This window comes from Mobula hypostoma, chromosome 5 (genome assembly GCF_963921235.1).
Source record: "Mobula hypostoma chromosome 5, sMobHyp1.1, whole genome shotgun sequence".
In the NCBI taxonomy this organism is placed as follows: Eukaryota; Metazoa; Chordata; class Chondrichthyes; order Myliobatiformes; family Myliobatidae; genus Mobula; species Mobula hypostoma.
Genome location: NC_086101.1, coordinates 165,829,372 through 165,855,060, shown reverse-complemented (window position 1 = coordinate 165,855,060; position 25,689 = coordinate 165,829,372). Strand labels below are relative to the sequence as shown.

The 25,689-nt window shown below is 42.1% G+C and overlaps 1 protein-coding gene across 2 annotated transcripts in view; it reads right to left on the bottom strand.

The window, feature by feature from the left end:
• cmya5 (cardiomyopathy associated 5) overlaps nucleotides 1–25,689 on the bottom strand; it is a 112,596-nt gene that overhangs the window by 41,895 nt on the left and 45,012 nt on the right. For both annotated transcript variants that reach the window (XM_063049332.1, XM_063049333.1), the window contains exons 4-6: nucleotides 24,721–24,951; nucleotides 9,897–9,919; nucleotides 3,245–3,366 (exon numbers count right to left, since the gene is read on the bottom strand). In XM_063049332.1, the coding sequence (XP_062905402.1) occupies nucleotides 3,245–3,366; nucleotides 9,897–9,919; nucleotides 24,721–24,951 (376 nt within the window). The remainder of the gene's footprint in view (nucleotides 1–3,244; nucleotides 3,367–9,896; nucleotides 9,920–24,720; nucleotides 24,952–25,689) is intronic.

The following is a 25,689-nucleotide window of genomic DNA, read 5'->3' as shown; positions in this document are numbered from 1 at the left end:
TATTACCTCTTCTCCTTACTGCCCACCTCCTATCCCTTTCTAGCTTGTCCTCCTTCCCCTCCTTCGTCCTTGTTATTCTGGCCTCTTCCCCCTTCCTTTCCAGTCCTGCCCAGGGGTCTTGGCCCAAAACATTGATTGTTCATTCATTTGCATAGATGCTCTCTGACCTGCTGTGTTCCTCCAACATTTTGTGTGTGTTGCAAAGAGCACAACACAGTAATAAAAAAACGCAATAAAGTACTCAAAAATAGCTTATACACATAGATTGATTGTATGTCCTTAAAATGATGATAGGAGTGTCTGTGCATAAGATGACCTACAGGAAATGATAACGTAGTGATGGTTGGGGTGGGGTGGGGTGGGGTGGGGTGGGTTAGTGGGTGGAGGCGTCGATCAACCTTACTGCTTGGAGAAAGTAACTGTTGTTGAGTCTGGAGGTCCTGGTGTGTATGCTACATAGCCTCCACCCTGGTGCAGACATCCCACCTCTCCGGGAGTCTCCCGCATATTAATAGTGGCTCCCTGATGCCCGCAAATTATATATAGTGTCCTAGAAATTGAATTTTTTGAGAGCGAGCGTGAGAGAATGTGCGAGAGCGAGCGCAAGAGCAAGAAAGCAAAGAAAGCAAGCGAGAGAGCGCGAGATAGCAAGCACGAGAGAGCAAGCGCGAGTGAGAGTGACAAGAGAGAGCGAGAGAGAGTGACCACGAGAGAGAGAGGGAGAGAGCGCGCGAGAGTGAGAAAGCAAGCGCGAGAGAGGGAGCACGAGCAAGCAAGCGCGAGCAGCAAGAGCAACAGCGAGAGAGTTCCAAAAAAAGTCAGAGTGGCAGTGTTCCAAAAAAAAACGTACATCACCCCAGACTACACTGAAGTGTACCCCTGCCTAATAGGGGTCAAAAATAATGACAGCGTTACTCGCTGCACTGTTTGCAACAATGACTTTTCTATTGCCCATGGTGGGTTAAGACTGTAAAAGACATGTTGAGGTGAGTTTAACAGGTGTCATTTGTTTATTAGCATAGCTAACGTTATTTAAACTAGCTGGCTAGCTGCGAAGGAGCTACTCTATTGCAGAGATCCCACCTCTCCCGGAAGTCTCCCACAAATTGATGGTGCTACCTCCCTGAAATGAGTTTTTGTAGGGTGGGATGTCTGCTAATGGGTGTGGGACGATCAGAACATGAGCAGGGTGGGTGAGAACCTTCATTATGTTGCTGGCCTTTTTCAGGCACCTTTCTGTATATATGTCTGTGATAGCCGGTAGGCTGGTGCCTGCCTGGGCAGTTTCAATGACCCGTTGTAGAGCCTTCCTGTGTGCCGCAGAGCTCTTTCCGTACCACGCAGTGATGCAGCATACTAGGATGCTCTCCGCTCCCCATCTGTAGACGTTTGTGAAGGATATATATCCCTTATATGCATGAATTATTTTACAAACATTGCGGGTTTTAAAAAAATATATTCATTTACAGGATGTGGGCATCGCCAGCTAAGCCAGCATTTATCGCCCATCCCTAGTTGCCCTTGAGAAGGTGGTGATGGGCTGCCTTCTTGAACCACTGCAGCCCCTGAGGTGTAGGTACACCCACAGTGCTGTTAGGGAGGGAATTCTGTGATTTTGACCCAGTGACAATGAAGGAATAGCAAACAACAGGAATTCTGCAGATGCTGGAAATTGAAGCAACACACATCAAAGTTGCTGGTGAACGCAGCAGGCCAGGCAGCATCTCTAGGAAGAGGTACAGTCGACGTTTCAGGCCGAGACCCTTCGTCAGGACCTTCGTCATAAATATACGATGATATGTGTAATCATAATCATTGTTTGAACTTTGTTAAGAATGATGTCATGAGATAGACTGTTGCAACATTGTACATACTATTTTTCAGAGTCTGCTGAGAATATGATTACAGTATACCTAACTGTAGAACAAGCAGTACCCAAATATTCAACACGGGCAATCAGGATTAATGCCACTGTGAGATTGTACCTGGTGAGTCAATCATTTATATAAAACAAATGCAGAAAAATAGAAGGGAAACCCCTTAAGTATGTAAGCAGAGCTCAAGATGAGTCAGCAAAGATGACTTGGACTCCGTACAACAGAAATCTCAGTAAATATTACAGAAAACAAGAGATGTTTACAATTTACCTTGGAAGACTGGATATATCCCTTCAACAATAAAATTACAGAAGGTACAGAAGAAGCTGCTGAAGAATAGAATTTAGTGATCCTCGAGCAAAAGAAAGCCAAGCTATTAATGGAAGTGGGATTGGATACAGGTGCAAAACCAGCTAGCTCATTGGAACCATAAAATGCAGCTTTGTAGCATCCAAGACATCTTCAAGGAGCGGTGCCTCAGAAGGGCGATGTCCATTATTAGGGATCCCCATCACCTAGGCCATGCCCTCTTCTCATTGCTACCATCAGGAAGGAGGTACAGAAGCCTGAAGGCACACACTCAGTGATTCAGGAACAGCTTCTTCCCCTCTGCCTTCTGATTTCTTAATGGACATTGAACACATTTCTGTTTTTGCACTATTTTTAACTATATTATATATATATATATATATATACACACACATATACTGTGATTTATTTATAATCTCTATATCATCATGGATTGCATTGTACTGCTGCTGCTAAGTTAACAAATTTCACAACACATGCTGGTGATATTACATCTGATTCTGATGCTGATCATTTGCCAGCAGAAGCAATCAAGATTGCATTACGAGTCTGAGAGATCTAACAATATTGTGATTTTAGAACATTGTTGGATCAAGTGTTTGTGAGAAAGGTTAATGTGTAGGCCAGCTTTTCAGTTCATCTGACCTTATCTTCAAGGGAGTGAGCAGGATAGACACTGAAACGGAGATGGTGCTGAAACGTGGGCAAGTTCCAGTCAGCTCAAGGTGCAGATGTATGGATATTGCACAAAGGCACAGAGATGGTTATGACAAACGCTGCGTCATTAGAGCACTATTCCCATGCTTACGTCATATCAATATACTTTAATTAATGCATTAATGTTGGCATATTTATATCACTACTTTCCAGGGGGAAAAACATAGTAATGCTACTGGCCTAGTGAAAATCCACTGCTTACCTTTTTTTGAATCACATCCCCAGTTATTAATTTTCCCACTCTATCAGTATCCTCAAACCGTCAATGAAACTTGCTTCTAAATGGAGAAATATCTCTATGCTAATGAGATTAAGCAGCCAATAAAGCTTAATAGCAGTACCAGGTAAATTTTTCAAGGACTCAAATCCAGATCTTGAAGATTTGACAGCAAGGTCTTCCAAGGAGGAACACCAACTTGGCTTCAAATCCAGAGAAATTGCAGTCTCCAAAGCAGAAATCACTCTGTAAATAGATATTGATTTATCAGTTATGCTATTTCCTTTTGAATAACAGCAGCAAATTAATTATTAAAAGTAGGTGATTATTGAAATGTTTGTATAACTCTTGAGTAATTACTTCGCTACTCCCTCCCACTCACAATGCAGAATGGGCAAAAGGTCACTGAACTGAACCAAAACACTTTCTTGCTCCACAGCTGCTGCCTAACCCACCGAACATTTTCACGGATTCTGTTATCACCCACGAATATCATATTTTGTTTCATCAACAGTTTTCTTAACATTTAAAGACTATAATTATCTGAGAACCTGTCATATTCCAACACATAAAGCAACTCCAATGACAGTGAATTATTTTGGAAATTAAACCATTCAGAACTATTTGAAGGAATTTAGTCATAATTTTGTAATAATCAATCTAAAAAAATCATAGATTAATAGGGACACATAGAGTGGAGATATATAGAGAGAATGTTTCCTATAGTGGGTGATTCTAGAACCAAAGGGCACAGACTCAGAATCTCTGTAGAAGAAAGGTGAGGATGAATTTCTTTAGCCAGTAATTTCTCCCGAATTAGTTTCAGGACTGGGGAGCAAATTCAGGGTCGCCTCTTTGAAAATGTTCTGCAAAACAACAATATACTCTATAAACTTTGCCTATCTGAAAAGAACTTAAAAAACATGACTCACCATACCCACTGAAATACAATATGCTTACTATCTGACCATGAGAGCATTCTGCTGCCCGTTTTAAGTGTGCTTTGACTTTTACTGGCATTTTGATATTGCACCCTGTTCTGAGTAATGACTAGATATTATTCAGGAGAGAGTCAAGAGGTTTATTCACTCTGAAAAGCATGAATTGTGTGGGAATTTCTGGAGGAACGTGGGATCTTTTGCCTAAACGCATTAAATTCGAAGGCTGGTCTTGTAGTGCTGTGGAAAGCTGTTAGAGGAACAGAACAGGTATATCTTTACTGTTACAAACAAAACAATGGGACATGTAAAACTACTAACTTATTTAATGACGAACAGGTGGAAATGATTCCTCATATGGTGAACAGTAAGAGCAATAAATTACCAAGAAGGGTAATAGAGACAAAATATTGAATTGGGAGTTTCCATGGTTTTCCCAATGAGGAATCTGATGGGAAAAAGGGTGTTCATCGTTTGCAAATATTATAGGGATTTTCTAAATTATTAAGGTCATAATGGGAAATACTTTAGCTTCCCTTTTATTTAAGTCGATACAAAAACGATAATCACATAGAACTTTCCGAGAGTGCCTCTATCAACTTAAAGATCTTCCAGCTACTGCCAGTCTAGTTAGAGGAGCCAAAAGCCTAAGTAATTGTTTCAAAATGTAATACCAAGTGTTTGAAAAGATTGGAGTAAAAAGGGGGGGAAAAAATCGATAGCTGTTGGGCACATCTGAGAACCCAAGTCTGCTGAAGAGTATAGGTGTTGGGAGGAAGAATAATTAGATTGCAGAGTTCAGTTTATTTCAGTGCTTCGTTAATGAAAATTGATTTCCCAGAGTTGAGCGGATAAATGACCGATTTTGTGTTGAGAATTTGGTATTCCCTATATGAGTCATGCTAGAGCATGGCACGCTTCCCAATGTCATTAATCCTTGTGCGACAGCGTATTTTAGCACTACTGTATTTTAGTTGTTTTTATTATGCAGACATGTCATCAGCCAATCAGAAACCCACCAGGTTCTCTAAAGTTGCAGCTGCCTGACTTAAACGGTCATCATACCCTTGCCCGTCACCGCTTGTGGTCTGGCGCAGGCTGCCTGCTCATTCTGACAACACTACCATACATCATCACCCTCAGCCGAGACCTCCACTGAGTTCCTCTGTCACTTCAGACCTTGGGAACTGCAGCTGGAAACCCCAGTACTTTTGATGCAAGACTTGGAACTGCAACGTGGGGGGATTAAGGGTGCACAGTAATGCAAGGTATTCTCTGAGGGAGAAGCTATGAAAGAGTTCAATACCACAGACTCCTCCCCATGGTTGTTAGGTAGCTGCACTCCTTTCTCAATCTCTCCAAGGACAGGTGTCACTGTTGTCACAGAAGTATGAAACCTTCTATGACATAAACCATAGTCTCACTACCTGAAGTATATTATCAGTGGGATGAAGATCCCTTCCAAGCCCAGATTCCTCACTTCAGGATTACATTAGGTAGCTGTAGTTGATCAATAACTTATTACATTGTTTGCTGCTGACTACAGCACTATGACAATCCCTGTTGTAGTTTGCAGCAGGACAGGCAATTCCCTTTATTGCTCATTCAGCCGAGATCATGAGGCAGAGGGAGTGCTTGGATATATAAACATTCCAGATACACTTCAGATATAACATGCTCTTTCTTTCAGTTTCTCTCAGGACTGAACACTTGTACATACCATTTATTTCCTTTCATTTGTATATTCTGCTCAGTATGTTCCAGTAAGCCAATTGATTCAATGTTACCAGATCCCACAGCATTAGGAACACATCACATTGACAAAGGAGGTTAGGGGTTCATCGTGTCATCCTTTTATCGATGTTTCCTCTGTTCCACCCATTGCCCACTGCTTTCTCTCTAACCTGCTTTCTCACTTCTGATAAAGGGTCTTTGACTGGAAGTATTAACAGGCAGCACTTTTCACAGACGCTGTTTGACTAGCTGAGTTTTTCTAGATTTTGTTTCAGATTCCTGCATCTGCAGTATTGTTTTCCCATAGTTATGAGACATAGACCACAAGACATAGGAGCAGAATTGGCCATTCAGCCCATCTAATCTGCTCCACCATTAATCATGGCTTATTTATTATTCCTCTCAACCCCATTCTTCTGACTTCTCCCCGTAACCTTTGAAGCTCTTACTAATCAAGAACCTATCAATCTCTGCATTAAATACACCCAATGACTTGGCCTCCACAGCCATCTGTGGAGATGAATTCCACATAATTCCTGGCTAAAGAAATTCCTCATCTCTGTTTTAAAGGGACATCTTTTTAATCTGAGGCTGTGTCCTCCAGTCTTAAACTCAGCCACTATAGGAAATATCCTCTCCACCATTCTATCCAAGCCTTTCGACAGGTTTCAATGAGACTCCCACCACCCCCCATTATTCTAAACACCAGCAAATACAGGCCTAGAGTCATCAAACACTCGTCATACATTAACCCTTTCATTCCCAGGAACATTCTCATGAACCTCCAGACCATCTCCAATGCCAGCAAATCCTTTCTTGGACAAGTGGCCCAAAACTGCTCACAAAACTCCATGTGCAGTCTGACCAATGCCTTATAAAGCCCCAGCATTACATGTTTGCTTTTATATTCTTTGGTCAACCAGCCCAAAATACTTGTGTGAGCAAGATCAACTTCAATAGAAAAGAAGTACCCTCTGTTAATGTTAATGTCATGCAAAAGCATAATAGGCAAATGCTGATCTTAACAAGTAATTACTATCAATATTAAATGAAGTGAGTAATAATTTCTGATACTTCATTTTTAATACCATCAATGTCATGGAAAAGCTTGTAAAAGCCATTAGAATATCTATTAATTCTATACTAACAAGAGTAAGTCAGTAAAAAGTCAACAGCAATGCTAATTGCAAAGCCTGTGCTGAAGTAGTGTCATATTTGAAGCAGACAGAACATTAATTAAAGCTTCAAACAAGCAGCATGCTGCCAAGGTACGGTACTCAAAACAAGTATATTAGGTTCAGAACAGCAAGTACATGACAGAGATCAATGGGGAGGTCCAAACATTGAAAACACCTTAGAAATGAAGCAAAAGAGATTTGCAGCAGAGGAAACAATGAGGGTTTGTGGAACAGGAGGCGTACTTTAAAAGGCGGAATATCAGTGCTTAGAGGAACATCACATCCTTCTACCTAGAATCTCTTAGGTTCAGTACAAAATTTGGCTTTCACTGCCAGAGGAGTTGAACACAAGCAGAGATACCTTATCCAATTACAGGTGTCTCTGTTGAGACTGCATCTGGAATATTGTGTACAGGTCACATCCCCCTACCATATAATTTATGGTAATCTTGCATTACGTTTTGTACCCTCATACTAAGGGAGACAATAGTGCCTCCCCCTATTAAAGAATACTTCAGAGATATTGAGATACTGTCTCATCTTTCATCATGATGAATAATACCTTAACACCAAAATTGCAAGTGCTGATTCATGTGCATTATCTACAATAAAGAATATTCTGTAATTCTGTGATTGTAGAGTAAACAATTAATTGATCTCTGTTGAACAGGTTGCTTATTGATCTGCACAGTTTCTGGATTTCTCATTGCAATTTAAGATTAAACAAAAGTGTTTAATTCAGAATTCAAAATGAAATAGAAGTTAAAGGCCTCAACATTAAATCCTTCTCCAGTCCAAATTAACAAAATATTAACATTTAAATGGAATCAGATAGTTGGGTGGGCTCCTCTGTGTTACCACCAGGCAGTTCCTTGCCCATGGCTGCAGGAAGGTCGTCTCTTCTCCTTGACTGGTGAACCAAATATCTGTGCTGTTTGCCAGTAAGGCTGGCTTCCAACTGCTGTAACCATCTGGGGTGGCTGCAGTCGTTCGTTGCCTTGCCTCTCACGCAGACAATGCTGTGTGGTTCTGCAGTGCCCCAGAATCCTGGGACATGAGGTTCAGGTGATCCATCTCAGCTCCTGAGGCCAAATGAGCCTCCCTTCTGTGTAGAAGTTCCAGCAAACCTAGACTGTGAGGCTAAGGGGCAAAGTAAGGAACAGGACCCATGACAAGGCTAATTTACAGTGTATATACACATCTCTCTCTCTCTCTCTCTCTCTCTCTCTCTCTCTCTCTGTGGCAAATGTGGGGGAATAAGACCCCAGCGTCTGACTAATCAGAGTATTGCAGCCAACAGAAGTACAGTACCTTTCAGTAGCAAGTGCAAGCCGGACTTCATAGAGTAAAACAGCAAGGAAACAGCCCTTCTATCCCACTTGTCCATTCCAATCAAGACGTCTATCTACACTAATCCTATCTACATGCATTTGCTTCATAATCCTCTAAACCTTTCCTATCCAAGTATCTATCCAAATTATTTTTAAACAGTATGACTGTAGCTGCCTTGCCACATCCTCTGGCAGCTCACTCCATATACCCCACTACCCTCCGTGTGAAAAATGTGCCCCTTTAAATTTTTCTTGTCTCACCATAAAACTATGCCAACCATACCCTCTAGTTTAAGACTTTGCTGTCATTGGAAGAACGACTGTGACTATCTACTGTACCTATAACCCTCAATTTTTAGAAAGTTTCGTAAGATCACCCATTAATCTCTCACTTATCTCCCACATCCACACAACCTTGGTGCCATTTCTTGCACAGACAGTATTGAGGTATCTCACTTCCGAAGCTCAGCTTTCTGCTAACTCTCTCACCAGATGTACCTTACTGTGCTCCCACCTCACCAATACACAAGCACATCCTGCCATCTTTTAACTGCCTTCATCAACACGATTAAATTAGATTAACTTCATTTGTCATATGTACATTGAAACATATATTGTAATGTGTTATTTGCATCGTCAAATCAAATCAGTGAGGTTTGTGCTGATAGAGATAACATTCCCGATGCCAGCATAGCATGTCCAGAACTCACTAACCCTAACTGTACATCTTTGGAATGTGGGAAGAAACTGGAGCACCCAGGGGAAATCCAGATGTCAATGGGGAAAACGGTCAGCACCGGGAATCGAAGCTCAATCTTACGGTCAGCGCTGGGAATCGAAGCTCGATCTTACGGTCAGCGGCAGGAATTGAAGCTCATTCTTACAGTCAGTGCTATACAGCATTGCACTAACTACTACTCTACTGTGTTGCCTCATGTTGAGATAATCATCAGTAAAGTGGCAGAGGCTCATTTCCTCCTTACCTTTTCTCTCAATCTCACACTCTCTTTCCATAGCACCATTTCCAGCATTGGGTGCGACATGCGTGGGCCCTACTAACAGCTAGAGCCTGGCACTGCAGCCACAGAGCTAAGTGGCATTGGTACCAAATTCAGTAAGAGGTTTTATTGGAATGTGTCTCTTCCCAAAAATGGAAGCATTTGAGAAAATGATGTATCTGTGTTGCTGCACTAAAATCACCTCATATATCATGTGCTTACAGGATAAGGGCAATGTACAGGGCTGTTTCTTCCCATTTTAGAACAAAGGAGAATGCAATCTGTTATCTAAACAGTGTATCAATGTACTTTTGAATCCAGAATATTACAAATCATCATGTTACTGACGTTACTTCAAAACAGGTTATTGCCCTTCCAAATATGTTTATAAGCCTCAAAGTGCAAATTTAGTACCAGTATTGCAGAAAATATACTTTAGCAACACAAAGTTAGTATAGTATTAAAAACATCCCAAACGTATTAATCACCATCTTCAAGGCTCTTAAGCTTTTCACTGCCATAGCATTGATCAGCTGTTAGATTCGGCTGTCAACCACTCTGAATGAAGCAAGCAAAAATAGATCAATCCAAAAGTACCTGTCATTGATCATCCTGAAGGACTGTGGATAAGGAGGAGAAGCAGAAATGAAACAAACTAAGCCATGAGAGCAAAGCCTTCAAACTGTCAGCAACAGACATTAAACATTCTTCAAGAATACTCAAAGTTCCATCAAACATTCTAGTACTGATCGACCAGGAAGGATTTAAGATATTTTCACTAAGCTATCCCATAGATGTTCAGAAAATCAAAATCATTTAAATTAACTACCTTTCAATTAATTATTAACATTTGCGCACATAATATTTTTTAAAATTTTGATAAACTGGCATTAAAATTATCTAAAAGACCATGCTATCTGCATGGACGTTGGTACAGAGTAGCAACATGCACATTAAATAGGTTCAATCATCCAGTTTCTGACAGTTCCCAGGCCTTTTTAAGATATAGTTGGAAATTTTTCAGTGGTAATAGATCAGATACGGTTATGGTTTCAAATTCTACTTTAGAGTCTTGTAAATAATGTGAGGAATGGTGAGGAAAACGTTGTACTTCAAATGGAAATTTAAACTTTCCATCCATGGGGTGGATTTCAGACACTGGGAAAACTCACCTGCTCCTGTTCAAAAGTATCCTGACCAACATAATTAAAAGCAGATTATTTGGTCTGATCGTAGATTATGTCGCTGTGCACAAATTGGCTCTGGTCCTATTGCATCAGTGTAGTTGACAAGTCATTAATTGGCTGCGCATAACTTCATAATGTTCAAGGTAATGAAGGGTGCCATACAAGTCTTAGAAATATTTTGATAAGTATAAAAGTATGTTTCAACAAATATTTTAATTAGGAGCCTTATTTTTAATTTATAATAATGTGGAGATAATAGCAAATCCTTTGCAAATTATTTCATTTTAGAAAAAGTCAGATTTAGTAAGAATAGTTTAGTAAGTTAGAGATTGCAACATCAACTTCTACATATCTATCTGTTGTTTTTAATAATGAAAAATACCACTCAGACAAAATTGATTATGATCCAACAGAGATGCTAATTATGAGGGGATTAACAAATGCTTTGGTAAAGCAGAGAGTATTTGAGGGGTTTAAAAAGTATGATCAAATTGTGAACCAGCTGAGGAAGCAGAATATTAACTATTTACTTGCTTGATCTCTACCAACCTGGTAGTTCCAAATCCAAGCCACCAATTCCTTGCAATACTACAGACTACCACACTCGGTAATTTCAGGCTTTTTCACAGATCCAAATCTTCCATCACCTATACTACATGCTTTGTTCAACAAACACATAATAGTCTCATCACTGATGTGTTAGCAATCATTTTGTCCTGAACGTAGGACAAAACTGGAGTGGCAGAATGAAAGGGGTATCACTACGAATTGGAATGTAATATCTATAGTGCAGTGATTGGGATTATAGATGGAGCCACCCCAACCTCCTCTATCTATTACCCCAGACACTGCACGGCACACACTTTAAACCACTTTTTATAATGCGGTTCGTACATATTATTTACATATTTATGGAGAGTGCAGAATACGCCCTTCTGGCCCTTCGAGCTGCACCAGCCATTGATGAATGTTATTTTTGTTCCATTCCGTGCCAACGCACCACAGCATATTCCGAATACACATAAATGTATATGAAAATAAGGCTGATCCTTGATAGAAATAAATGCAGTGATAATTTTTCAAAGGGTATGGAATATCTACTTCGACAAGAAGTTAAACTGCTGAGCTTTAGATAAAGCAACACACATCAAAGTTGCTGGTGAACGCAACAGGCCAGGCAGCATCTCTAGGAAGAGGCGCAGTCAAAGTTTCAGGCCGAGACCCTTCGTCAGGACTAACTGAAGGAAGAGTTAGTACGAGATTTGGAAGTGGGAGGGGGAGGGGGACTTACAAAATGATAGGAGAAGACAGGAGGGAAAGGGATGAAACGTTGACTGTACCTCTTCCTAGAGATGCTGCCTGGCCTGCTGCATTCACCAGCAACTTTGATGTGTGTTGCTTGAATTTCCAGCATCTACAGAATTCCTGTTGTTTGAGCTTTAGATAAAGGTGGGACAACTGAGAATAACACAATGCAACTCAAAAAGCCAACACAGGCACAACAGATAAAATGGCTCCCTTGCCTGCAGCAAAGTTTTAATTGTTAGTCCTTTCCACTTTATATTTTTCAGTTATGAGGTCATCATTGGCAAGGCCAGTGTTTATTGGCCAGTCCTAAGGTGGTGATAAACCATGTACTTGGCCTGCTGCAGTACAAGTTCACCATGATGTTGTTGGAAGGTGAGTTCCAGAACTGAGACCAGGTGACAATGAAAATAAATCAGTAATATCTTTCCAAGCCAGGATGGGGAACCTGCAGGTGGTGCTGTTACCACATGGTTTCTGCCTGCGTCCTTGTCGGTGTACAAGTCATGTGCTTGAAAGGTGCCATCAGATTAGCCCAAGGCAATATACACTCTGACTGTGCTGCACTGGACGTGAAGAAAGTAAATATTTAGGAATGCCAGTCAAGGGAGTCCCATTGCCCTGGATGCTGTTGGCGCTACGTTCATCCAAACCAAACAGAGAGCATTCCATCACACTCCTGGAAAGCCATTGAGAAGGTCAGGAGTCACCCACTTCAGTATAATTATCCTCTGACCCGCTCTTGGAGCCATGTTATGTCATTGGTTTCTGGAGTTAACTTTATGGTCAATGTTGACCCCCAAGATAAGGATGGTGGGAACTCAGTGATGGTAATGTTGAAAGGACTAGATAGGGTGGATGTGGAGAGGAAGTTTCCTACGGTAGGGGTATCCAGAACTAGAGGATACAGCCTCAAAATTAAGGGGAGATCCTTTAGAACAGATAAGGAGGATTTTTCTTTAGACAGAGTGTAGTAAATTTGTGGAATGCTCTGCCACAGACTGCGTTGAAGGGTATATTTAAGGTGGAAGTTGATCGTTTCCTGGTCGGTCAGGGCATCAAAGGATATGGCAAGAAGGTAGGTGTGTGGGTTGAGTGGGATCCGGGATCGGCCATGATAGAATGGCGGAGTAGTCTCAATGGGCTGAATGGCCTAATTCTGCTGCTCTGCCTTATGATCTTATGGTAATGTCAATGAATTTTGAGAGCTGGTAGTTAGACACTCCTTTGTTGCTGATGGTCATTGTTAAGTTGGTCAAAAGTCAAAGTCAAAGAGAATTTATTAACAAAGTATATACACATTACCATATACAACCTTGAGATTCATTTTCTTGCAGGCATTTACAGGAAAATAAAATACAATAGAGTTTATGGAAAACTATACATAAACAAAGACTGACAAACAACCAATGAGTGAAAAAAGGCAAATAAAAAATAAATAATACTACTGAGAGCATGTGCTGTAGAGATAGCTAGGACACAACATCCAAGGTTGACCCTGACCAATGGAGGACCTTGTGTCAGTTGATTACTTTGAGTATGGAATGCAATTTTAACACTGTTACGAGAGAGAAAAATCATTCAGAAAAAAAACCATTCCAGCCATGGTCCAAAAGAAAACATAAGCTTCCAACTAGTTCAAAGTAAATTTATTATCCAAATACAAGTTACCATATACTACCCTGAGGTTCATTTTCTTGCAGGCATTTACAGGAAAAAATACAATAGACATTTTATATATATGGAAAACTACACATAACAAACTAAGACTGACAACACCAATGTGAAAAAGAAGACAAACCATGCAAATAAAAATATACTGAAAACATGAGTTGCACCAAACAGGCAAGAACTATGCAGACCTGCAAAAGTTAGCAGCCATCCCCCCAATTTTACGCTGTTTTCAAATGTTAATAGGCTTAGACAGAGTAGATGCTGAAAGGATGTTTCCCATGGTGGGGGAGTCTAGGACAAGAGTGCACAGCCTCAAGAAAGAGGGGGCATCCATTTAAAACATAGATGTGGAGAAACCTCTTTAGCCAGAGGGTGGTGAATTTGTGGAATTTGTTACCACAAACAGCTGTAGAGACCAGGTTGTTGGGTGTATTTAAGGCAGAGATTGATATGTTCTTGATTGGACACAACATCAAAGGCTAAGGGCAGAAGGCAGGGAATGGGGTTGAGGAGGGGAATAAAGGATCAGCCATGATTGAATGGTGGAACTCACTCAATGGGCCAAATGGCCCAATTCTGCTCCTATGTCTTATGGTTTTGACTAGATAAACAACCTCATTCTGCCGTGGGTGGATGGATGAGAAATTAACTCACATCACAAGTTCACACCAGGAACACAGTTCAAGAAAAATACTTCTGGATAATTTGCCCTTCACGTAGCAGAAATAACTCGGCAGTTGTTAATCCACATAGAAAGACATTTCTCATCTGACTGTGATGAAAACAAACCAAGTCAACGTATCCAGTAAGAAAATTATTGTAATCCAGGTCAATGAAAAACATTATTATTTGATCTACTCTTGATGTAAGGTACTGCAGACTGGAAATGAAAGAGTAACTAACAGCTGAAACAAAAACAGAGGCTAATCAGGGAACCAAAGGAAGAAATCAAATCTAAACTAGAAAATAAAAAAACTGTTGACAAAGGAAACATGACCCAAAAAAAACCCCGAGAAAGGTCAGGTATTTATTTATTTATTTGGAGAGATCATGTGGAACAGGCCCTTCCTGCACAATAAGCTGCACCATCTAGCAATCCACTTTTTTAACCCTACCCTAATCACAGGACAATTTACAATGATCAATTAACTCACTAATCGGTACACATTTGGATTGTGGGCGGAAACTGGAGCACCCAGAGGAAACCCACGCAGTGGCAGGGAGAACGTATAAACTCCTGACAGACAGCTCTGGAATTGAACTCCAAACTCATGGCGCCTCAAGCTGCAAAAGAGCAGACTAACCGCTATGCTACCATGCTGCGGGCAGAGAGAATGTTGAGGTTTGATGCTGAAGGCCCTTCACCAGAATTGGAAAAGTGAGAAAACAATTTAATTTTAACTTGTCCTCAAATTGAAACTTATCTCCGTTTTGTTTCTCGGCAGGTCAAGGAACATCCGTGGAAGGAGAAACGGTTCAAGTCAACAGAAATTAAAACTACCCTGTTTTCCCCTCTCCCCCAGCTCTGATGAAGGGTTTTCAGGCTGACATAGTAACTTTTTCTCCTTCCACATGTGCTGGCTGATCTGAGCATTCTCAGCAGTTTATGCTTCCGTTTAAATTTCAGGAATCTAAACTAGGCTTGATAGTGTGACTCAAGGGCAAAGCACGTTGAACCATAACAAACTGAGTTGATCTTACAAGGCCAGCTTCATTAAGCATTGGTTCAGTGTGTTCATGCATGACTTTATAATTAGAAGGCTGCAAGATCTATCAGTGCTAATTATTAAATAGCTTTAGACTGTAACCAGATCAAAGTTTTCAAAAGAAGGAAAAAACATCCAAGTACATTGTTTTGCGGTTCAGTTGAACAAAACCATTTTAACATGTTTATTCATAGAAACATAGAAAATAGGTGCAGGAGTAGGCCATTCGGCCCTTCGAGCCTGCACGGCCATTTATTGTGATCATGGCTGATCATCTAACTCAGAACCCCACCCCAGCCTTCCCTCCATACCCCCTGACCCCCGTAGCCACAAGGGCCATATCTAACTCCCTCTTAAATATAGCCAATGAACTGGCCTCAACTGTTTCCTGTGGCAGAGAATTCCACAGATTCACCACTCTCTGTGTGAAGAAGTTTTTCCTAATCTCGGTCCTAAAAGGCTTCCCCTTTATCCTCAAACTGTGGCCCCTTGTTCTGGACTTCCCCAACATCGGGAACAATCTTCCTGCATCTAGCCTGTCCAATCCCTTTAGGATTTTATACGTTTCAATCAGATCCCCCCTCAATCTTCTAAATTCCAACGAGTACAAGCCCAGTTCATCCAGTCTTGCTTCATGAGATATTTTGAATATACCCATCAATACTTAGCAAACTCTGATAACATGTCATTTCTATTGAAGCAGAAGAATGTAATATTTGAATATTCTTCTTGTACACAGGCTATATGACACAAGTCAGGTGGGCAGAAGCTCCCATTGTGTAGCGTACAGTGAGCATTAATGATTGTACCGCAGCCCATGAACACCTTGTTTTATTTTTGGAATGAAGGGTATGCAGCTTGTAAAATTGGCAATGATAATCAGAGGAATAAGGGTTGGCAATGCATTAATTTAATGACATAGAAGATCTATTGGTGGTTAATGGCCAAGTATTTGGTGTAGGCATCAAGTTTGAAAGGGTAGGATCAAACCCGGCCTCATGTACTCAACCACTTTACTAGTTAGTAATGGTGACTGAGAAGGCACTGGCCAGAGAGATCAGGTAAGAATGAATTTATGCCAAAATATGCAGGTCAGTAAATTGAAAATTTGGAAGACATTTATTTAAAATGCAAAGCATGCTAACTATGCTAAGTTTATTGTGTGAACTTTACAAAACGAAAACAAAAAAAAAATACTGGAAATACTCAGCAGGTCTGGCAGGTTATTTTCTGTTTTAATTTCAGATTTCCCACATCCACAGTTCTTTTGTTATCAATTACACTTCAATAAATAAGTTGACATTCGTGTTTCACAGTGTTGTACATCTATCAACACAACTGATTGGAGGTGATGTAGATAAATTATACACCTACTGCCACTTGTCACAAATGTTATGGAGTCATAAATCCAAATCTTTTGTTGCGTGCGATCATGTAACAGCAACATTTAATAAATGGATATACATCTGTTGGCAATTAGTACACATCAGGATGAAGGTGAAATCAGGATAAAATAAATGATGCCCTTCCTTGAACATATTCACTAAAGCTCCCTTAATTAGCACTTTCAAAACTGAGGTTTATTCACAGCATGGAAAGTAATCCTTATTTTCACTATGAATATGATTTATGGCATCTACAGTATCTTCTACTTCTTCCCATAAAAATATCAAAGATTAAATACACACAAAATACTATAAGAACTCAGCAGGCCAGGCAGCATATATAGAGGGAAATAATCAGTTGACGATTCAGGCCTAGACCCTTCATCATACGAGGGTAGGGGAAGGCAGAAGAGCACAAGCCAGCAGCTGATGCCTGAGACAGGTGGGAGGGGAAAGGCAGGAGGTTGGGGAGTAATAAAAAAGGGAAAAATGCTGAGATGCTGAAAGGTGATGGGTGGAAGGATTCTGATAGATGAGAATGGTAGATCATGGAATACAGGGAAGGAGATGGGGAACCAGAAAGTTGAGGTGCTGGGTAGGCCATGAGAGCGGGGCAGGGGAAAGAGTTAAGGTTAAAGTCTGTCCCGAGCCTTGTGGCCCATCAGGCTGGTGCTTATGCCGGTTTCTGTGACATGAGGCGACTGAGAGTACAAGACTCCTCCCCCCCCCGGATAGGATGCCAGTCTATCGCGAGGTTAATCCCCAGCATTTGCTGGTACCCATTTTCAGCTGGGTGGACTGGAGCAGTGTGTGGTTAAGTGCCTTGCTCAAAGACACAACACGCTGCCTTGGCCGAGACTCGAACCCACGATCTTCAGATCGTGAGCCCAACGCCCTAACCACTTGGTCACTTGCCTCACTAGGGGAAAAAGAGGCCACAGGGATAAAGGAAAACAAACTGGGGATGGGTTACTGGAAGTTACAGAAATCGATATTGATGCCATCAGATTAGACTACCAAGACAGAATATGGTTTTTGTTCCTCCAGTTTGCGTCTGGCTTCAAAGTGACAATACAGGAGTTTGTGTACAGCCATGTCAGTGTGGGAATGGGAAGAGGAATTAAAATGGGTGGCAACTGGGAGATTCCATCTGTTGCAGCAGACCGGGAGAAGGCGCTGGATGAGACAACCCCCACTCTGCACTGGATCTCATCGATGTACAGGAGGTTGCACTGGGAGCACCAGATGTAATGAATGACATTGATGTATTACCATCTGATGTGCTGCCTCACCTGGTTAGAATGTTTAGGGCCCTACATGTTGGGGACAGGAGAGGTGTATGGGCAGGTGTAGTACTTATCACTGTTGCGTGGTTAAGTGCCTTGCATTGGATTGGTGGGGAGGGTCAAACAGACAAGCGAGTCACAGAGAAAACAATCACTGCAGAAAGCGGTGAGGAAAGGGGAGGTTGTAGTGAATGATGTGTGGGATCCTCAGGCACATGGGGTGACAGCTGAGGACAAGGGAAACCCTATCCCCATTATGTTTGGGGGGAGTACAAGGGGTAAGGGCAGATGTTTGAGAAATGGAGAAGACGTGAGTGAGATGTGCGATGTGAGATGTGAGTGAAGATCTGAATGCCTTGAGAGGTTGGCCATGACTAGACTGAACTCTTGCCTCAGCAAGGACCCAGACCCATTGCAATTTGCCTATCGCCACAATACGTCAATGGCGGATGCAATCTCAGTGGCTCTCCACATGGCTTTAGAACACCTGGACAACACAAACACCCATGTCAGGATGCTGTTCAACGACTATAGCTCAGCATTTAATACCATCATTCCCACAATCCTGATTGAGAAGTTGCAGAACCTGGGCCTCTGTACCTCCCTCTGCACCTCCCTCTGCAATTGGATCCTCAGCTTCCTAACCGGAAGACCACAATTTGTGTGGATTGGTGATAATATCTCCCGCTCGCTGACAATCAATACTGTTGCACCTCAGGGGTGTGTACTTAGCCCACTTCTCTACTCTCTATATACACATGAATGTGTGGCTAGGCATAGTTCAAATACCATCTATAAATTTGCAGATGATACAACCATTGTTGGTAGAATCTCAGGTGGTGACAAGAGGGCGTACAGGAGTGAGATATGCCAACTAGTGGAGTGGTGCTACAGCAACAACCTGGAACTCAACATCAGTAAGACAAAAGAGCTGATTGTGGACTTCAGGAAGGGTAAGTCAAAGGAACACATACCAATCCTCATAGAGGGATCAGGAATGGAGAGAGTGAGCAGTTTCAAGTTCCTGGGTGTCAAGATCTCTGAGGGTCTAACCTGGTCCCAACATATCGAAGTAGTTATAAAAAAGGCAAGACAGCGGCTATACTTAATTAGGAGTTTGAAGGGATTTGGTATGTCAACAAATACACTCAAAAACTTCTATAGATGTACTGGAGAGGATTCTGACAGGCTGCATCACTGTCTGGTATGGCAGGCGGGGTGGGGTGCTGCTGCACAGGAACAAAAAAAAGCTGCAGATGGTCATAAATTTAGATAGCTCCATCTTGGGTACTAGTCAAGGACATATTCAAGGAGTGGTGTCTCAGAAAGGCAGCAGCCATTATTAAGGACCTCCAGCACCCAGGACATGCCCTTTTCTCACTGCTACCGTCAGGTAGGAGGTACAGAAGCCTGAAGGCACACACTCAGCAATTCAGGAACAGCTTCTTCCCCTCTGCCATCCGATTCCTAAATGGATATTGAATCCTTGGACACTACCTCACTTTTTAAAAAATATATAGTATTTCTGATTTTTGCATGATTTTTAACCTATTCAATATGCATATACTGTAAAAGTATACTGAATAAGATTTACTTACTTATTATTATTATTTTCTTCTTCTATATTATGTATTGCATTGAACTGCTGCTGCTAAGTTAATAAATTTCACATCACATGCCGGTGATAATAAACCTGATTCTGACAACTGCATTGATGGAAGTGGAGGGGAAACTCACTTTCCGAAAAAAAAAAGGACAATTCAGCTTCAGCAGAGGAGAAACTGCGAGATGGGAATAGCATCCTTGATCAAGGTAACTGTGGGAGTCAGTAGGTTTGTAAAAAAGTATCAGTAGATAATACAAAGAGATGAAAAAAGCAGAGACAGCTTTTGGAAATGGGCCAAATGAATTTGAGGGCAGGGTAGAAATTGGTGGCAAAGTGGAAGCTGGTGGCAAAGTTGATGAAAATGACGAGCTCAGCATAGGTGTGGAAGGTAGCACCAATGAAGTCAACGATGCAGCAGAGAGAGAGTTGTGGAATCTTATATAGAAACATAGAAAACCTACAGCACAATACAGGCTCTTCAGCCCACAAAGCTGTGCTGAACATGTACTTACTTTAGAAATTACCTCGGGTTACCCATAGCCCTCTATTTTCCAAGCTCTATGTATCTATCCAAGAGTCTCTTAAAAGACCCTATCGTATCCACCTCCGCCACCATCACTGGCAGCCCATTCCACGCACTCACCAATCTCTGCATAAAAAAAAAACTTACCCCTGACATCTCTATACCTACTTCCAAGCACCTTAAAACTGTGCCCTCTCATGTCAGTCATCTCAGCCCTGGGAAAAAGCCTCTGACTATCCACACGATCAATGCCTCTCATCATTTTATACACCTCTATCAGGTCACCTCTCATCCTCTGTTGTTCCAAGGAGAAAAGGCCAAGTTCACTCAACCTATTCTCGTAAGGTATGTTCTCCAATCCAGGCAACATCCTTGTAAATCTCCTCTGCACCCTTTCGATAGTTTCCACATCCTTCCTGCAGTAAGGCGACCAGAACTCAGCGCAGTACTCCAAGTGGAGTCTGAGCAGGGTTCTATACAGCTGTAATATTATCTCTCAGCTCTTGAACTCAGCCCCATGATTGATAAAGGCCAATGCACCGTATGCCTTCTTAACCATACAGTCAACCTATGCAGCAGGTTTGAGTGTCCTATGGACATGGACCCCAAGATCCCTCTGATCCTCCACACTGCCAAGAGTCTTACCATTAATACTATATTCTGCCATAATATTTGACCTACCAAAATGAACCACTTCACATTTATCTGGGTTGAACTCCATCTGCCATTTCTCAGCCCAGTTTTGCATCCCATCAATGCCCCGCTATAACCTCTGACAGCCAGTGTCCACAACACACCCAACCTTTGTGTCATCAGCAAATTTACTAAGCCATCCCTCCATTTCCTCATCCAGGTCATTTATAAAAATCACAAAGAGAAGAGGTCCCAGAACAGATCCCTGAGGCACAACACTGGTCACCAACCTCCAAGTAGAATATGACCCGGCTACAACCACTCTTTGCCTTCTGTGGGTTAGCCAATGTCCCCTTGGATCCCATGCATCCTTACTTTCTCAATAAACCTGGCATGGGGTACCTTATCAAATGCTTTGCTGAAATCCAAATACACTACATCTACTGCTCTACCTTCATCAATCTGTTTAGTCCATATCCTCAAAAAATTCAATCAGGCTGGTAAGGCACGATCTGCCTTTCACAAAGCCACGCTGACTATTCCTAATCATATTATGCCTCTCCAAATGTTCATAAGTCCTGCCTCTCAGGATCTTCTCCATCAACTTACCAACCACCGAAGTAAGACTCACTGGTCTATAATTTCCTGAGCTAGCTCTACTCCCTTTCTTGAATAAGGGAACAACATTTGCAAGCCTCCAATCCTCCAAAACCTCTCCTGTCCCCATTGATGATGCAAAGATCATTGCCAGTGGCTCAGCAATTTCCTCCTTTGCCTCCCACAGTAGCCTAGGGTATATCTCGTCCAGTCCCGGTGACTTGTCCAACTTGATGTTTCCCAAAAGCTCCAGCACATCCTCTTCCTTAATGTCTATATACTCAAGCTTTTCAGTCTGCTGTAAGTCATTCCTGCAATTGTCAAGGTCCTTTTCCATAGCGAATACCGAAGCAAAGTATTCATTAAGTACCTCCGCTATCTCTTCAGGTTCCATACACACTTTTCCACTGTCACACCTGATTTGTCCTATTCTCTTACGTCTTATCCTCTTGCTCTTCACATACTTGTAAAATGCCTTGGGGTTTTCCATAATCCTGTTTGCCAAGGCCTTCTCATGGCCCCTTCTGGCTCTCCTAATTTCATTCTTAAGCTCCTTCCTGCTAGCCTTATAACCTTCTAGATTCCTATCATTACCTAGATTTTTGAACCTTTTGTAAGCTCTTCTTTTCTTCTTGACTAGATTTACAACAGCCTTTGTACACCACGGATCTTGTACCCTACCATCCTTTCCATATCTCATTGGAACGTACCTAATCAGAACTCCACGCAAATATCCCCTGAACATTTGCCACATTTCTTCCGTACATTTCCCTGAGAACATCTGTTTCCAATTTATGCTTCCAAATTCCTGCCTGATAGCCTCATAGTTCCCCTTACTCCAATTAAATGTTTTCCTAAATTGTCTGTTCCTACCCCTCTCCAATGCTATGGTAAAGGAGATAGAATTGTGATCACCATCTCCAAAATGCTCTCTCACTGAGAGATCTGACACCTGACCAGGTTCGTTTCCCAATACCAGTTCAAGTACAGCCTCTCCTCTTGTAGGCTTATCTCCATATTGTGTCAGGAAACCTTCCTGAACATACCTAACAAACTCTACCCCGTCTAAACCCCTTGCTCTAGGGAGATGCCAGTTGATATTTGGGAAATTAAAGTCTCCCACCACAACAACCCTGTTATTATTACACCTGTCCAGATTCTGTCTCCTTATCTGCTCCTCCATGTCCCTGTTACTATTGGGTGGTCTATAAAAACACCCAGTAGTGTTATTGACCCCCGTTTCTAACTTCCACCCACAGAGGCTCCGTAGACAACCCCTCCATGACTTCCTCCTTTTCTGCAGCCATGACACTATCTCTGATCAACAGTACCACACCCCCACCTCTTCTGCCTCCCTCCCTGTCCTTTCTGAAACATCTTAGGCCTGGCACTGTAAGTAGCTATTCCTGCCCCTTAGCCATCCAAGTCTCTATAATGGCCACAACATCATAGCTCCAAGTACTGATCCACGCTCTAAACTCATCCACTTTGTTCATGATACTCCTTGCATTAAAATAAACACATCTCAAACCATCAGTCTGAGCGTATCTCTTCTCCATCACCTGCCTATCTTTCCTCTCGCACTGTCTCCAAGCTTTCTTGATTTGTGAGCCAACCGCCCTTTCTTCCATCTCTTCAGTTCGGTTCCCACCCTGCCAGGACATTGGTCCCCCTTGGATTCAAGAGCAACTCATCCTTTTTGTACAGATCACACCTGCCCTAAAGGAGGTCCCAATGATCCAGAAATCTGAATCCCTGCCCCCGCTCCAATCCCTAGCCACGCATTTATCCTCCACCTCATTCTATACCTATACTCACTGTCACATGGCACAGGAAGTAATCCCGAGATTACTACCTTTGAGGTCCTGCTTCTCAACTTCCTTCCTAACTCCCTGTAGTCCGTTTTCAGGACCTCCTCCCTTTTCCTACCTATGTCATTGGTACCAATATGTACCACGACCTCTGGCTGTTACATTCCCACTTCAGTATGTCGCGGACGTGATCAGAAACATCCCGGACCCTGGCACCTGGGAGGCAAACTACCATCCACATTCCTTTCTTGTGTCCACAGAATTGCCCCCTAACTATAGAGTCCCCTATCACTGCTGCCATCCCCTTCCTTTCCCCACCCTTCTGAGCCACAGTGCCAGACTCTGTGCCAGAGGGATGGCCACTGTTGCTTCCCCCAGGTAGGTCCCTCCTACCAAAAGTATTCAAACAGGAGCTCTTATTGTTAAGGGGGACAGCCACAGGGGTATTCTCTAGTATCTGACTCTTGCCCTTCCCTCTCCTGACTGTTACCCACTTACCTGTCTTCCGAGGCCCCGGTGTGACTACTTACCTATAGCTCCTCTCTATCACCTCCTCACTCTCCCTGACCAGACGAAGATCATTGAGCTGCATTTCCATTTCCCTAACACGGTCCCTAAGGAGCTGCAGCTCGATGCACCTGGCACAGATGTGACCATCCGGGAGGCTGGGAGTCTCCTGGACATCCTACATCTGATACCCAGTACAGAACACCAGCCTCACAGACATACTTTCTTCACAAGTAACTTACCTTGCCTCGACCCGTTATCGCCAAAGCTCTGTTGAGCCAAAGCCCTCCTACTCTGGCTTCCTCTACTCTGTTGCCCGCTCTATAAAGCTGTCTTCTTTTTAAATTCTTCCTGCCAATCTAACTCGCTGATGTCCACGCGCCTGCACAGTCGTTCCTCTATCAAACCACCAAAGAAAAAATGATCACCTTTTATACTCTTCCCGGCAGTCTAACTCACAGACTTGAATGCAACTGTGGAGTTGTTCCTCAATATGGACTGTGCCACATTGCCAATGAAAAGGCAGACAGAGGTGGGTCTATATGAGTGCCCATTGCTATATCTTCTTCTGGTTGAGCTATCCTTTAACTCTAACTTCTGCTCACTTCTTTTCCAATCCTGATGAAGGGCCTCAGCCTAAAATGTCAAACATTACTTCCCTCCAGTTGAGTTCCTCCAGCCTATCTAACAACTGCCGTCCATCATGTTAAAGTTTAAAATTTGGATATGAAACGAAAAACATAGAACACTAAATCATAGTACCAGCCCTTTGGTCCACGATGTCATGCTACCTTTTTAATCTACTCTAAGATCAATCTAACATTTTGGTATTTTGTATGTTTTTTCTTAAAGTAACCATAGTGTAGCAGTTAGTGTGACGCTATTACAGCTCGAGGAGTTAAGAGTTCAGAGTTCAACTTCGGCACCATCTGTACGAAGTTTGTATGTGCTCCCTGTGGAACGCATAGATTTCCTGCGGGTGCTGCTGTCTCCTCCCACAGTCCAAAGACGTTAATGAGTCATTCTAAATTGTCCCGTGATTAGCCTAGGGTTAAATTTAGGGGTTGCTGGCAGCGCGGCCCAAAAGGCTGTATCTCTAAGTGAAATAAAATAACTAAATTACTCAAAAATTTACTACTAAATCTGACCCCTTAGGTTTGTTCATACTGTGGATATGGTAACAATTGATATGTAAACATACCTTTAGGAATGCCAAGTCATCAAGTTCAAGGCTCTCTCTCGTCTTCTCAGCAGCCTCCTTTGTCGAATCAATGCTACATCGGTAATGGACCATTTGGTCACACAAGTGTTCTAGTTTCATCTTTTTCTCCTCTTCAAGGACCTGTGTCATCTCAGTGTACTGTGACAGCAGCAACTTCATTACTTCTTCGTGCTGCTCCTCCAGATACTTCTCCTCTTTGGCACAATTTTCCTGTGATTTTTAGAGAAATAGTTAGATTATTAATGAAATTAGTTTAACTTCCTTCATGTCTACAGTAATATTCATTCTGCTCCTATGTACGGGAGATTACAAGTATAACTTCAGTTGAGAGCATTAAATGATAACAAAATGGGGATAAATGGGTATTTTTTTTCTACATAACTAACAAACAAGTGGGCACATGGCCAAGTGGTTAAGGCACTGGACTAGCAACCTGAAGGTCGTGAGTTCGAGCCCCAGCCGAGGCAATGTGTGTTGTGTCCTTGAGCAAGGCCCTTATCACACATTGCTCTGCGACGACACTGGTGCCAAGCTGTATGGGTCCTAACGCCCATCCCTTGGACAACATTGGTGTCGTGGAGAGGGGAGACTTGCAGCATGGGCAACTGCTGGTCTTCCATACAACCTTGCCCAGGCCTGCTCCCTGGAGAGTGAAGACTTTCCAGGCGCAGATCCATGGTCTCGCAAGACTAACGGATGCCTTTACTAACAAGCAAGTTCATGAAAAATTGAGGGACTAATGATTTACAAATGACAAAATATTGAAACCAATATGTCCAGTATATAGGCAAATTAAATATAGTGTTATATTGTATAGCTAGGGCATTCCAAATGTAAACTGGGGACTTGCACCTTACATTTAAATGCTTTAATATGCTCACAATACTATAAAACTATGCTCAGTTTTGATCTCTTCACTTAAAATGGTAGATTAAATCATGATTAAGG